The sequence below is a fragment of the Telopea speciosissima genome, chromosome 6 (genome assembly GCF_018873765.1).
Source record: "Telopea speciosissima isolate NSW1024214 ecotype Mountain lineage chromosome 6, Tspe_v1, whole genome shotgun sequence".
NCBI classification, from domain to species: Eukaryota; Viridiplantae; Streptophyta; class Magnoliopsida; order Proteales; family Proteaceae; genus Telopea; species Telopea speciosissima.
In genome coordinates, this window is record NC_057921.1 from 54,302,565 (window position 1) to 54,316,502 (window position 13,938).

The window sequence follows — 13,938 nt, forward strand, 5'->3', positions numbered from 1 at the left end:
TTGAGACTTTGAGGGATAACAAAGATTGCAGCCTGGGTTAAATTGTCTGTTGCCCGGTACTTAAGAGAATGTTAATGATTAGGTCTTTGTTGTCCTATAAACTTCACCAACTCTTATGATATAGGGTTGCCTGATGGTTATTTGTTGCAACTAAGTGTGACTTCCTCAATGAGGTGGAAGAGGGACCAAGACTCAATCATCAAAATGGAGGACGGCACTCTTTACATCCAGAATAGTCTTTGAATGTAATATCCCAAGAAGCTAACTACTCAATCATCTCATAAATAGGTTGTACTGCATTACTCATCTTCAAAATCCCCTCAATTGCTCCTCTAGTTGAGGGTTTACTAGTACGTAGCATCTTACTGCTAAATCTGAGTTTTCTAACATGCTATTTGCGCAAAAGATCCACTCTATCTGCATTGGAAAGATGTAGATTAACGAGAGAACTTTAGATAATGCTGTCACGTAGCTAGGGGAATTCTTGTTGTGTTGAAACAATGTGGGATTTTTTTTTGGCCAAAATGCACGTGGCTATCTGAGGGTAAAGAAATATGAGTTTTTGTGGGTGAGTTCACAACACACATTCTTTAGCCTGGGGCTATTTGTTGGTATCCAGTTAGCAACTGATGGAAGATATGGTGAGATGACTTATGATGTATTCGAGGTCACCAAAGGGGGAAGGTCAATAAATAAATACCCAAAAGAAGAAAAAAAGGTTGAAAGGAATGACTTTGGGCTTGGGGTTGCAAAAGCACCAATATCCAGTCGAACTCTGGAACCAGGAAACCTTTGCAGGCTGGCATTTAGCAATATGGTTGATGGTTTGCTCTTTGATCTTTGGTCACTTTGGTTGCAATTATTAATTATTCATTCTTAATGTTGCATGTAGGGTGTACCTGTTGATGTGAACCACAGTTTCAGTGTTGATTTTGTTTGGAAGAGTACCAGCTTTGATCGAATGCAGGGAGCTATGAAGACATTTGCTGTGGATGAAACAAGTGTCAGTGGGTGGGTGACATACCTTTTAATATTTAATGGCCTCTCTGTCTGTGTGTCTGTGTCTCTTTTTTTTTCATGAAGTACTGGGAGAGTGGATACAGTTGTTACTAATCCTGAATAAGGAAACCTTTTTCATGCTGATGCTGTCAATTCTCAAATTAAGTTGAAGATGTGTTCTTTAAATAACTCAGAGGGGTTTACAGTTGCTAAGGTCTTCATGGATATAAGTTTCTAGCCTTATTGGTTAAGTCTGTTGCTGGTACATACTCGGTTTCTTTTTGTTCTCATGGTTATTTTGTTGTCTATTAAAACAGGAGAAATGGGTGCAATTAATGGTTGCATATTTTTTGTGAATGTATAGTTGTATACTTGGTTGAGTTTTCATTATAATTTGTAGAGATTCATAATGAAGTAGCTTACATATGAAATATGTTTGCATTTCTCAATTCTTAGCTTTGTTGTGGCTCTGTCTTGAAGTAATTCCTGGATTCATTTGGGATTAGAGATATATTTGCCATCCAGCAATATGGTTATTCCTCTGCACATGAATAAATTTTTCTTTTTCTGCTAATTCTCTCTCAACATAAGTAAGCTTTTCTGACATCTATGGGGTGCCCTTGCTGAACATGGGAAGTCGGGATTAGACTGATGGGATTCATTTAGTCTTTTCGTATGTATTTAATGTGTAACTGCTGTCATCTAACCATTGAAGGTTAGAATGTCATGAACACATGTGAAAACTTATTGGAAATGGTGAACATTTTTGGCACTGCTGCATTTGATTCCAGTTCTTTATCAATGCTGCTCCTCTGGTTAATGGTTGATATATTCTTATGAATTTAGTATATTTGTCCGCAAATATAATGAATGTTGTCTTTTATACAGATACATTTACCATCACTTGTTGGGACATGAAGTTGAGGCTCAGGTGGTTCGTAACACACTACCTCGTCGTTTTGGCGCTCCAGGACTTCCGGAACTTAATGCATCTCAAGTACGTCTATTTTATTGCAATTCAAGTTGTTCCGGATATAATCCCTTATTTTTTGGCTGTGTAATTTTTGTCTGAGTGTTTTATTTTATTTTTTGTTAGCTAATCAAGATTAGCTAGGATTAGATTAGCATCTTGGAACATAGGAACTTTAATGGGAAGAGTTTAAAATTGGTTGATATAATGAGAAGAAGAATCAACATAGCTTATATAAAGATTAAATAGAAGGATGAAAAACCTAAGGAAGTAGATGACTATAAACTTTGGTATACTGAGGATAAAAGTAATATAAGTCGGGTGGGAGGAGTAGTAGTAGTAAAATATTTGAAAATGATGATGCAAATGTTGAAAGAATTGGTGATAGGATAATATCTATCAAACTTGTGTTAGTAAAAGAGATTATCACTATGCACCCTAAATCAGATTAGATGAAAATACCGAACAATTTTTGAACACATGGATAAATTTATACAATGAATTAATCAAAGAACAAAGGTTATTATTCGGGTGGGGGGGGAATCTAATTGGACTTGTTGGAAGAGATAGTATAGGTGATGAACAAATTCATGGAGGATGTGTTTTCAGAGGTAGGAATAAAGATGGGACTTTTGTTTGAGAATTTGTTGTCATGGTTTTCAAGGTGCTTGCTTAGGTGTCCAGGCGGATTTTCTTGGCCAAGGGGACAACACGCCTTAAATGGAGGAGGAGAGGAGACCGCCTTGGTCACCTAGGTGTCGCCTTGGCCCGCCTTGTGGCCTGGGTGGGTGGTTTATAGTGTATTGTATTTTTGCTTCTTTTTATCTTCTTCTTCTAAACTTCTTGAATATATGTGTGTGTGTGTGTGTTATTGTGTATTGAAAATATTGTTTAACAACAATAACAAATAAAATTCTTGAGTAATAGATGATTACGTATACTATTGTTCAATTGCCCATTTTCTGGTGTTATTTTGTACGCCAATTCACTGAGGAATATATTAGGTCATTATTAGTATAATTATATCATATTGTATTGATATGGATTCTATGTTGGTACTAGCTAAAAATATATTTGGTCATTATTAGTATAATTATATCATATTGCATTGATATGGATTCTATGTTGGTACTAGCCTAATATATATAATTATATATACAGAACAACTCAACCTTATCCAAACATAATTATATGTACAAAAAAGGGTGTATAACACAGACCTAGGTCGCTTGGGCAAGGATGCAAGGTTCAAGGTTGAAACTGAATTATTTCGGGAGTCGACTGACTTCTCATTGAAATTTTGTTGGGGTCGGTTGGTGGAGTTGTTTCACCATTTCTAGGGTCAAATGGCATTGTTTTGAGCTAAAACTTGGTGGAGGCTCTAATTAATTAAACATCCCTAAACACAGTGGAAACTTTAGATTGTTGAAAAACACACTCAAATTGTTACTTTGGTTTAATATCCTAAGTTGGCAATGTATGTCATACCTTGCCTGTATATTTTTCAACGATAGCCTAAGTTACACATGATTGAGTACTATAACATACCAAATATAAAGAAAGCAATTGCAAGTGACAAATGGAGAAAAAACGTTTAATATTGTTAAATTTCAGAATTTACATCAAAGGTGCAAATGTGCAGTTACTAACACCAGTTTCACTTGAAAACCCTGATTTGATTTAAATTGGAGGAGCTAAAAGAGCCAGGGGTAAGCCTAAAATGACTCTAGGAGAAGTGGTGAGGAAAGACATACAAACCTTAGGATTAGTAACAAATATGGTTTTGAATAGAGCTGATTGGAAAAAAAGGATCCATGTTGCACATTTAGTTGGGGTAAGGCTGAGTTGAGTTGAGCTGTGCTAGCTAATTGAGATGGTGTGTACTTTTCCTAAGCTTTCACCCCCATTTTTGTTCTTCTCTTATCTTAAAGTGTAACTGGAAGACAAAATCTGTAATCTACTCCTGATACACTAGGAGTTGATTATGTTCTTAATAAATACATTGTTTTGAACATATTATCTAATGAAGCAGCGTCATGTTTTTCTGAGTCTTGTGTAACCATTTTCTTCTGTTATGTATTCTGACCTTCACATTCAGCTTCTCCCCTCCCCCCTCTTTGCCTTATATATCCCCATTATGATCATTTTGCTTGTAGTCATTTTGTTTTCGCCATGTCATGAATTAGTTACTTTGTTAGCCTTCCTTTTCCTCTGGGAAAATGCATGTCCGGAATTGCTTTTGAAAGTTAGTGTTGATTCATTACTTTGCCATGTGGGATGTGTTTTGACAGTGCCATTATGTTTTCTCTACTTTCAAAATTTGTTTTTTATCTTAGATGCCCGAGTTTCTTCAGATTTTCTTACCTCTTTTATGTCAATAGGTTTTTGCTGTAAAGAGTGTTCTTCAGAAGCCAGTAAGTTTAATACAAGGGCCCCCTGGTACGGGCAAAACAGTAACTTCTGCTGCCATTGTTTATCATATGGCAAAACAAGGCCAAGGCCAGGTAAATGAAGTGCACGTACAACATCTTTTTGTGTTATATATTGGTTTCCTTTTCTTTGTTCTTTTTAAATTCTTTATTGCACTTGTTTACCTTCTTCTTGTTATTTGTATTTCCATGCCATATCCAGGTCTTGGTTTGTGCTCCAAGTAACGTTGCTGTTGACCAACTAGCTGAGAAGATAAGTGCAACTGGGCTAAAGGTATAAACTTGAATAACCTTCTGACACTAACAGATGCCACGGGTAGTAAAGCCTGCTGTGGCATTGCATGACATAGTTTGGAAAAGAATTTATAAGCTTGCATTCATTTCTTATCCACTCCGCCCTTCCCATCAAAGGTCGATGTCTTACCTTTAAAAGCGGGCATAAGTTGGGATATCCCAATCTTCCAGCTCTCAAGCAGTTCAGAAGATGCATCCCTCATTCAATCCCCACCTTTGCTTCTGCTTATACCTCGCCCTATGCTTCTGCTTTCTCAGTCTATGCCTAAGCCTCCAGGGATGGGTCCAATTTCCTCTCCTTTTACTGCTGTGGCATTGCATGACATAATTTGGAAAAGAATTTATACTCTTTTTTTTTGTAGTTTCTGGGATAAATTACTCCTGTGTCATTTCTGGCTCAGCGACAATGATTTGGACTATATGTAGTTAAGATATTGTTCCTGGAACAAATTATTTTGTAGCAACTTGCTACTGAGGAATTTTTAATGCACTTGACGTATGTCCTCCCTTTGAACTTTTAGTTGATGTTGATATGTACTTGATTGGCAGGCTTTTCCATAACTTCATTGTCTATGGAGCTGTACTGGACTTTGCTTTGTTAATTAAGTCTGATTGGTTTTTTTATATTTCAGGTAGTCAGGCTTTGTGCTAAATCAAGGGAAGCTGTAAGCTCTCCAGTTGAGCATTTAACGCTGCACTATCAGGTCCATTGTCTTACTTTCGTTCCCCTTCATATCTAATGAACTGAGCAACTATTTCATTCATTATTTTTCTTGATGTTTGCACCTAAACTGACTTTCATATTGATGGTGTGTTATAGGTCCGGCATCTTGATACTTCTGAAAAAAGTGAACTTCATAAATTGCAGCAACTGAAAGATGAACAAGGTAAATGTAGTTCTTCAGTATTTCCTGTTTGGCTGTTCAGTCACAACCTTAAAGCTTTTTTCTGGGAGCCTATATTCAAAATGTACTCTGATTTTAAGTTTTTAGTATAGTATTTTTGCGCTGCAAAGAAGCACCACCTAGGATTTTTGACTGCCAACATGTAAAACCATTTGATTGAGTTTGATAGCTTCTGCTAATTGTACAACTTTTTGGATATGTTGCTGCTTAATTGGTTATTATCTATAGCCAGTGGACTCGTACTGTCAAGTATGGAGTTTGTTGGGGATTTCTTTTTGATGTTTGAACTCGTCTAAAAAAATATTGAATGTGAACTACCAATTTTGTGATCCATTCATATCCTCTAGTATTTAATTGCTAGGCTTGGTGTTTTTGTGTTTTGTATTTGTATTTTGGTGGAGCAGGACTCATTATGAACTAGTAGGGTCCTTGCTGAATCTGTCTTTTTTTTTTTTGGGTCAATTATCAAATTGAGGTAAATTCACATAGAAATCATGGTTGTCTCCTGTTGTCTCGTGATATTGGTAGTTGCACAGAACAGAACTATTGTCTTTTACCCTGTTAAAACTGATTTTTCTAATGGATGGGTAAAACTGACCCTCTTTGGATGAACAAGCTCAAATGTAATAATTCTATTGTGATTTGACACATCTTCTGGTGTCATCTTTTTACAGGAGAACTATCTAGCAGTGATGAGAAGAAGTACAAAGCCTTGAAACGGGCAACTGAAAGGGAGATATCTCAGAGTGCTGATGTCATCTGTTGCACATGTGTTGGTGCCGGAGATCCTCGTTTGGCAAATTTTAGATTCCGTCAGGTTGAATTATCCCTCTAATATGAATGCACTAAATTTGACAAAAAAACATTTTAAATCTTGAAGCTATTATTTGTTGTTGGCAATTTAATCTTGTGTTGTATTTCAGGTTCTTATTGATGAATCCACCCAATCGACAGAACCTGAGTGTCTTATTCCTCTGGTGCTTGGTGTAAAACAGGTACTTGATCCTTACTTAGGAGATGGTTCTGTTAAATTAGGAGGTTGTCTTTGGGTTGTCTCCTATCTGATAAGTTGCTTGTCTGCACATCTGTCAAATTAGGTGGTTCTTGTTGGGGACCATTGCCAGCTTGGTCCGGTCATTATGTGCAAGAAAGCAGCTCGTGCTGGGCTAGCGCAATCTCTGTTTGAGCGCCTGGTGCTCCTTGGTGTGAAGCCTTTCAGACTGCAGGTGATGATCTTGTTTATTTGGAATTGTCTTGTGCATGTGTGCAATATATTTTGTTCTCAATGCATAGTATAAATAATGAGAACTTGGCTGCTGTTGATGCCTGGGTTTTAAAAACTTCATCCTTTTTCATTGTGCAAGAAGTGTGGCATCCCATAGACACTGCCATGGAATCTAGATACTTGTCCCCCTCCCTTCAAAAAAAGGAATCTTGATGCTTCTGAGACAAAATACGATTTTTATCTTCTGTAATTTATTAATATAGCCCCCTTTTGCAATCAAAACAGGGACCAAAACTGCTACCCCAATTTCAGTTCAATGACACGTTTGATTCTATAAATTCCTCATTGTTCTCTTCTGTTATGGCACATCCCAAGTTAATACTAATGTTGCAATGGAATGTCTCTTTGTGTGCTTTGCACTCTCTATGTTGTCAAAGAAGTGCCAATTCATGTCAAAGTGTTACTCTCCCTGGGTTGTGGAAACAGTGCTCATATCAAATGCCAGCAGATTGTCCACTCCTATGATTGGTACATGATGTGGGTATTAGATTTCTATTTAATAATTTGGTTTAATTTTTTAGCTTTTCTTTATAACATGCTGATTTGTTTAAAGTGAATGTATTGTGTTGTTTTCCTGCATTAACTGTACCTTATTGTTTTTTGAAAAATTCAAATTGGTTGTTGTTCCAGTTCTGAAGAGTCTCTCCATTCTATTCTACTGTTAATTCAATGTGGCATTTTGCATCGGTGGGTTTCATTGCATTTCACTCATGCTCTGAGTTGCAGGTCCAATACCGTATGCATCCAGCCCTGTCAGAGTTCCCTTCTAACAGCTTCTATGAAGGAACCCTTCAAAATGGGGTTACGATAAATGAAAGACAATCATCGGGAATTGACTTTCCTTGGCCTGTGCCAAATCGCCCCATGTTCTTTTATGTTCAGGTATTTTATATACTTAAGTTACATATTTTCTTTAAAAAATTGATTAATTTTGTAACAATCATTTTGTTATTAATTTTTATGTTGGTCGTGCATTAGTTTTCTATTTTCATTAACACATTTTTTTTTCTTAGATGGGACAAGAGGAGATCAGTGCTAGTGGGACTTCTTACTTGAATAGAACAGAGGCTGCAAACGTTGAAAAAATTGTAACCACCTTTTTAAGGAGTGGTGTCATCCCTAGTCAGGTACCACCTGTTTTGACCTTCTTTTGCCCTCTGAACTGTATTAAATAGATTATAATTGCTTTCTAAATTTTATTTAATTTTTTGTTTTGCAGATTGGAGTAATAACACCATATGAAGGGCAGCGAGCATACATTGTGAACTACATGTCAAGAAATGGTGCTCTTAGGCAGCAACTCTATAAGGAAATTGAGGTACCTTTGGACTTGACAGATATGCACTCTGGATGCAATTCTTATTTGCTTGCTACTGTGGCATAATTATTTGTTCTCTTTTGTCCTATAAGGGGGGATACTTATTTCTTTTTCTCTACAGGTTGCAAGTGTGGATTCCTTCCAGGGAAGGGAGAAAGACTACATTATTTTGTCTTGTGTAAGGAGTAACGAGCATCAGGTCAGTTCTTGATCTTGTTGGTCTTCTCTTTTCTTTTGGCACTGATACAATTTGTAGATTTTTGGATTAAGTGTTGGTAAACGAATACATTTGTTAAGTTTGGCAACTTGCCCCGAATGGTTGGGGTGTGCATAATATATTAACGTGTCTCCTTTGGCGTAGAATGTCTTTTTGTTATGATCTCCTGAATGGTCAGAAAGGATCTTTGTTTCCTAATGTAGAGAAGGTTCTGGAATCTCATGTTCATTTGATTTTTGGATTTTGTTCACTTCTCACATCATCTCTGTGTGTGTGTTGTAGTAGGAAAATACTACTAGCTTGCCGTTATTGGCGGTTTTCTGGCTTGCACAATTCAAATGCATGTTCTTCAGGGAAAGATTACTTTGGGACATGTTACAGATCTTTTTCTCTGATGGTAGCATGTGTAAACAATGAGATGTATTGGTCCTTGGTCTTTGATGATGAGAAGTGCTGATTTTCTGGTGAAATGTTACTCTTATTGTATAAGAGGTTTCCAAGTCCACCATTACCCATTTTACAAAATTTGGCATGTTATTGACATAGACCCACCTGTTTCCTGGCGACAGCTTTACACCCGAGTTTCTATACTTTCTACCAACTGGCTGCAGATGATTATTTCTTTTTTTCTGTTAGATGTTCTTTATTCTTGTGTTCTGACCTATGCTAGTCTTTTATTATGAATGATGACTTCTATCCTGATGCTTCGCTTCTGGCAATAATTTATCAGGGCATCGGATTCCTTAATGATCCGCGGAGGCTGAATGTGGCACTTACACGAGCTCGTTATGGCATTGTTATCTTGGGGAATCCTAAAGTCTTAAGCAAACAACCATTGTGGAATAGTTTATTGACACACTATAAGGTATCCCTGTGTTTTTCCTTTTCTACAATCTTGTTTCTGTTGGGTTTGCTGTACATGTAATGAGAAATTCAATCCTCCCTCCACCCCCTCTTGATATTCAAAAAGAACTTTTGTGATATGCAAATGAAGACCCTTCTGCTTTAAGCATCACCTGAGAGCCATACATAATGGCTGAATCTGCATGATTGATGATTGTCAATCCTGGAGCAAATGGTGGTCCAGATATTGTTTGGGCTCATCTTTACATCTGCAATCAAGAATTTCAGTTCATCTAAGTCTCGATCAAACTGGGGTTTGGTAGCTGAAAATTGTCGTAGTGACATTTCCTAATAAAAAACCAAATAATTGATTCAGCATTGCTAGATTAGGTGGTCTTAAACAGGCCCCGAAAAAAAGAGAAGTTATTTTGTGAATTTATTCAATTAGTCATGTTGACAGGGGAGGTGCTGTACTTGGTATGGTCCAAGAAATCTATAGGAAAAAAATTCTTCCAAATCCTAACAAGAGGCATGTAAGCAATACAAAGGAATGGTCTCGACAGTAAGATAGCAGGAGTGCATTGTTGTGTAGTGCTCTTTGCGCACTCTGAGTGCAACTGCCTACCTTTCTTCTTCTCGAGTCCCCATAGACGAAGTGCTTCGTTTCAGAATTCTTTGCTGCAATCGCTTCGATCCACCCCCTTGATGAAAAACCATATTATGCCCTGAGGAATTCCTCCCAGCAGGCTTTCCTGTAAAAAAAGTGAATTGTCCAAGTGCTCTCCCCTGTAGGCTTTGTCTCATTGTGTATCTTGTAATCAGTCGAACCAGGGCTAAAATAATCATTCGAACCAGGTGCTTTTGGCTACCTCTTCTTCCTCTTCCCACTTCTCCTTTAGGATAGATAGATCGTTGTTGGTTCTTCTTTCACTTGCTTTTGTACCAAGTCCGATAGGTCGGTCGACCGGTAGCCACTCCGCTATGGAGCTTCGTGTACACCGCCATGTCGAGATATAGGATCCATTTATGGATATGCACAGTATCTTTGTCAACTGGAGAGCATTTAGCTGTTTCTTTTTATGTTGCGCATATGTTGTGAACTTCTATGTTTTGTGTGTCGTGTTTGTGCTTGTTCACAAACTCATGAATCAATGGTTTCTTTGTATGTGATCTCTCTTTTATTTATTTCTCCGTAGGAACATGAATGCTTGGTGGAAGGACCTTTGAATAACTTGAAGCAGAGTATGGTTCAGTTTCAAAAGCCAAAGAAGGTATGGTACCAAGAGACAGCATGTCTGTTGTGTTGGTTTTGCATGATTTCCACTTTGATGGCCTTGTGGTGGAATGATGATTAGCTAGGCATATGCATGAGTTGTATCATTAACTTTGCTCTCCATGTGAAACAGATCTACAATGACCGAAGGCTTTTCTTCGGCGGTGGCCCAGGGATTGTTCCTAATGACAATTTTGGGTCGGTTGGGTCGCCAAACCCAAATGCTGATAGAAGAGGCAGTCGCTCTAAAGGTATGCTATTATGTTTGTGCCTCTAAACTGTATCACTTCAACCATGAATTTTTTTCTAGTTACATGGAATAATATGCATAACGCATTGCTACTTGGTAGAAGAGTTGCACAGGATTCTCTACTAGAGCAGTTTTGGTTTTGGCTAGTACTAATGCTGTTTTATGCTCTCCAAAATCCAGGTTCGTATATGCCTTTTGGTCCTCCGAATGGGACACATAAACCTGGAGTGCATCCCACAGGGTTTCCTGTACCTAGAATTCCACTTCCACCATTTCCTGGTGGTCCCCATTCTCAGCCATATGCAATTCCAACTCGTGGAGCTGTTCATGGACCAATTGGAGCTGTTCCTCAGGTCCCTCAAGCTGGAAGCAGGGGTTTTGGTGCTGGGCGTGGTAATGCAGGTGGTCCTATAGGCGGTCATCTCTCGCATCAGCAAGGTTCCCAGCAAAGCATGGGGAATATTGGATCTACTTTCAACTTTCCTGCTCTGGACAATCCAAACAGTCAGCCGTCTGCGGGTGGTAATTTATCACAAACTGGGCTAATGACTCAGGTTTGTAACACTCTTGTCTCCCTTCCATAATGATAAATGTTTGTGTCCTGAAAATATCTTTTCTATATCCTATAGATGCCAGTTCAAGGGTTGAGTCAGACTTTCCGTGATGGGTTTTCCATTGGGGGCATGTCTCAGGTATCTGGTTCCGTGTAGAATAAATAAGTTCTGTATCTGCGGGTGATCTTCATTTGTTAACATTGTACAATGCTTTCAGGATTTCTTGGGCGATGATTTCAAAAGTCAGGGATCTCATGTTGCATATAATGTTGCGGACTTCTCCACACAGGTGCTTTTCCTGAGCTTTTCTGTTTCTTATTTGTACGAGAAACATTACTAAATAGACTTGGTGCTGCCACAATTGTTGTGTTAGTTTATGCATGGTCTTCTTAAACAAAATGTACACTCGCCTATCTGCACACTCTGATTTGGTGATTGGCTGTGATAAGCATGTTATCGTAATCCAACTCTTGCATTTCCTGTTAAGTCCTTTATGATTGTTCCTTGCATATCTAGTCTTCTAGAGGGGGCTCACAAATTATTATTTTAGTTGACAAGAATGTGTTATCTTGTGAGTATGCTAGTCCAGATGTTACTCAGTTCATGCTCTAAATACTATCTTTTCATTGTAGTTATGCTCTTGGTTAGCATGTTCCGTGGAAGAATTTAAAATACTGTGTTTCAAACCTGTTTAGACTGTTGGGAAATTTGTTTGAGTCCATTGATTCTAACCTTTGGGAAAATTGTTTGAGTCCATTGATTCTAACCTTTTCCTGGTGGATGTTACCTAAGAGGATTCCAACCTTTTATGTCACACTTTTACCATTTTTCTATATGCGTTTTTAAGATTCAATTGGCCGTTCCGATACATAACCTAATACCTGCCATGTTCTTCAGGCTTCTCAGAGTGGCTATGGCGTTGATTATGTTACACAAGGAGCACAAGCTAGGTTCCCAGGAAGTTTCTTGAACCAGAATTCGCAGGCTGGATATTCTCATTTGGGTACAGGAAATGATTTAATTTCTCAGGTTGGTTTAAGCTGCAAATCTTATCTTAATTGGCAAGTCTGTTGTATCTTCCCCCAGCAGTCCATTCTCAACTCTAAATTTTGCTTAGTTGTCTATTTTGGTGTCTTAGTCTTCTGTTTCGTCTGTTTTTCTGCTCAGGATTATATGCCTCATGGATCACAAGGCCTATTCACACAGGTTGGGTTTAATGACCCAACCCAAGAAGATGCTTCCCAGAGCCACTTTGGTGTGGCAGGTCCCAATCCACTCCAGTCACAGGTCTAATTCATCAATTATACTTATAATGTATGCCTTGTCAAAATAGTTATTGCGCTGAACCAGTTAATACTGCTTGTACAGGGCTTGATGAATCCTCTCTATTCCCAACCCTTCACCCAGTACAACACTCAGCCACTAAACCTGCAAGGTCCACAACAACAGCAACAGCCACAGCAGCAGCAGGGCGGCCAGAGCTCGCAAAACCAGAAACTCCACTACAATGGCTGAGCAGCCATTGGGCCTGAATATGTTGGGTTATATTCTTTGCATCCAGCAATTTGGTTGTGCTGACATGTGTGCCATTTATCTGCATTCCTGCAGAAGAGATCTCCATTTTCTAGAAGTCATTTCCCATTGCACTTCTAGTTGGTTCAGATTGAATGGCATTGGGAAGTTCAAGCTGACAAATGGTTACGGTTCTCTGTGCTACATGAGCAGCATGGCTAGGCTGAGGTAAGGATAACCCCAGTTCCTGCTTGAAGTTTTGTATTGTTCTGGAAGAAGCAACCATTGGGAGGGAGCATTGCAAGGCATGGAGAAATGGAGGGCTTTGGTCGGATTCGGTTCCTCATGCATGTAAAAGACAGCAGGCACCCGCTGGCATTGTTAAATATATAAAACATATATAATACATACACCGGGAAATTTTGGTGGACCTCTCAGAGGAAGCAGAGCTATTTGTTTGCCTCTTGAGAGCATCCACTTGATTGAATTACGGGTACAGCTCGACTGCAAGTCTTGTACAGCCACCAGGGGAAGGTTGGTCCCGCCCTGAAGCTCAGACATATTTATGAGACTATTTTTTATAAAAGAATATATACTTCCAGTTGTAATCTTTGTTGAGATAACGTTGTTCTGTGTTTCATCCTATTATTTGCTGTCTTTGAAACTGGAACTCCGTTTGAATATAATGGAGGAAATGGTCCATTTCTGCCCTTGTATTCCATTTCCCGTCAGTTCAGTGCTGTTGCCTGACCCAGTGCGAGTTACAGGCTGAAAGAGTTAACTAGATCATTGGTGAAATGCCTTAAAAATTAGATGTACATTGTGTCTAGCACACAGCACAAGAGACCTAGCTTATGCCAACAAGCTGAATGTCTGCAAACGTGTACTTTTTCATTACAAGAATGTCAATTCTTGAAAATGAAATATTACAGCATTTTTAACTTGCTTCAGGTTTTTAAGATGCGCTTCATCGTAATTGTGAACTTGACTACTCAGAACTCAGAAGGGTGTGACCTAATAGAGGATCAGACCTCGAAGTGCAATTCAAGAGTGTCAATGTATCTTTAAAGCCCAACTGTTTCTTACAGA

At 38.5% G+C, this 13,938-nt stretch overlaps 1 protein-coding gene across 4 annotated transcripts in view; it reads left to right on the forward strand.

Moving 5' to 3' along the window:
* LOC122664563 (regulator of nonsense transcripts 1 homolog) overlaps positions 1-13,938 on the forward strand; it is a 36,361-nt gene that overhangs the window by 9,195 nt on the left and 13,228 nt on the right. For 2 of the 4 annotated variants that reach the window (XM_043860433.1, XM_043860435.1), the window contains 22 exons: positions 893-1,011; positions 1,888-1,996; positions 4,351-4,473; positions 4,601-4,672; positions 5,325-5,396; positions 5,513-5,579; positions 6,272-6,414; positions 6,521-6,592; positions 6,695-6,823; positions 7,609-7,764; positions 7,896-8,009; positions 8,102-8,200; positions 8,322-8,399; positions 9,148-9,282; positions 10,457-10,531; positions 10,667-10,784; positions 10,964-11,337; positions 11,413-11,475; positions 11,555-11,626; positions 12,235-12,366; positions 12,505-12,624; positions 12,706-13,565. In XM_043860433.1, the coding sequence (XP_043716368.1) occupies positions 893-1,011; positions 1,888-1,996; positions 4,351-4,473; positions 4,601-4,672; positions 5,325-5,396; positions 5,513-5,579; positions 6,272-6,414; positions 6,521-6,592; positions 6,695-6,823; positions 7,609-7,764; positions 7,896-8,009; positions 8,102-8,200; positions 8,322-8,399; positions 9,148-9,282; positions 10,457-10,531; positions 10,667-10,784; positions 10,964-11,337; positions 11,413-11,475; positions 11,555-11,626; positions 12,235-12,366; positions 12,505-12,624; positions 12,706-12,852 (2,589 nt within the window). In that variant the 3' untranslated portion in view covers positions 12,853-13,565. Of the gene's footprint in view, positions 1-892; positions 1,012-1,887; positions 1,997-4,350; positions 4,474-4,600; positions 4,673-5,324; positions 5,397-5,512; positions 5,580-6,271; positions 6,415-6,520; positions 6,593-6,694; positions 6,824-7,608; positions 7,765-7,895; positions 8,010-8,101; positions 8,201-8,321; positions 8,400-9,147; positions 9,283-10,456; positions 10,532-10,666; positions 10,785-10,963; positions 11,338-11,412; positions 11,476-11,554; positions 11,627-12,234; positions 12,367-12,504; positions 12,625-12,705; positions 13,566-13,938 lie in introns of those variants that run through there. The other 2 variants (XR_006333353.1, XM_043860434.1) reach the window with 2 other exon arrangements.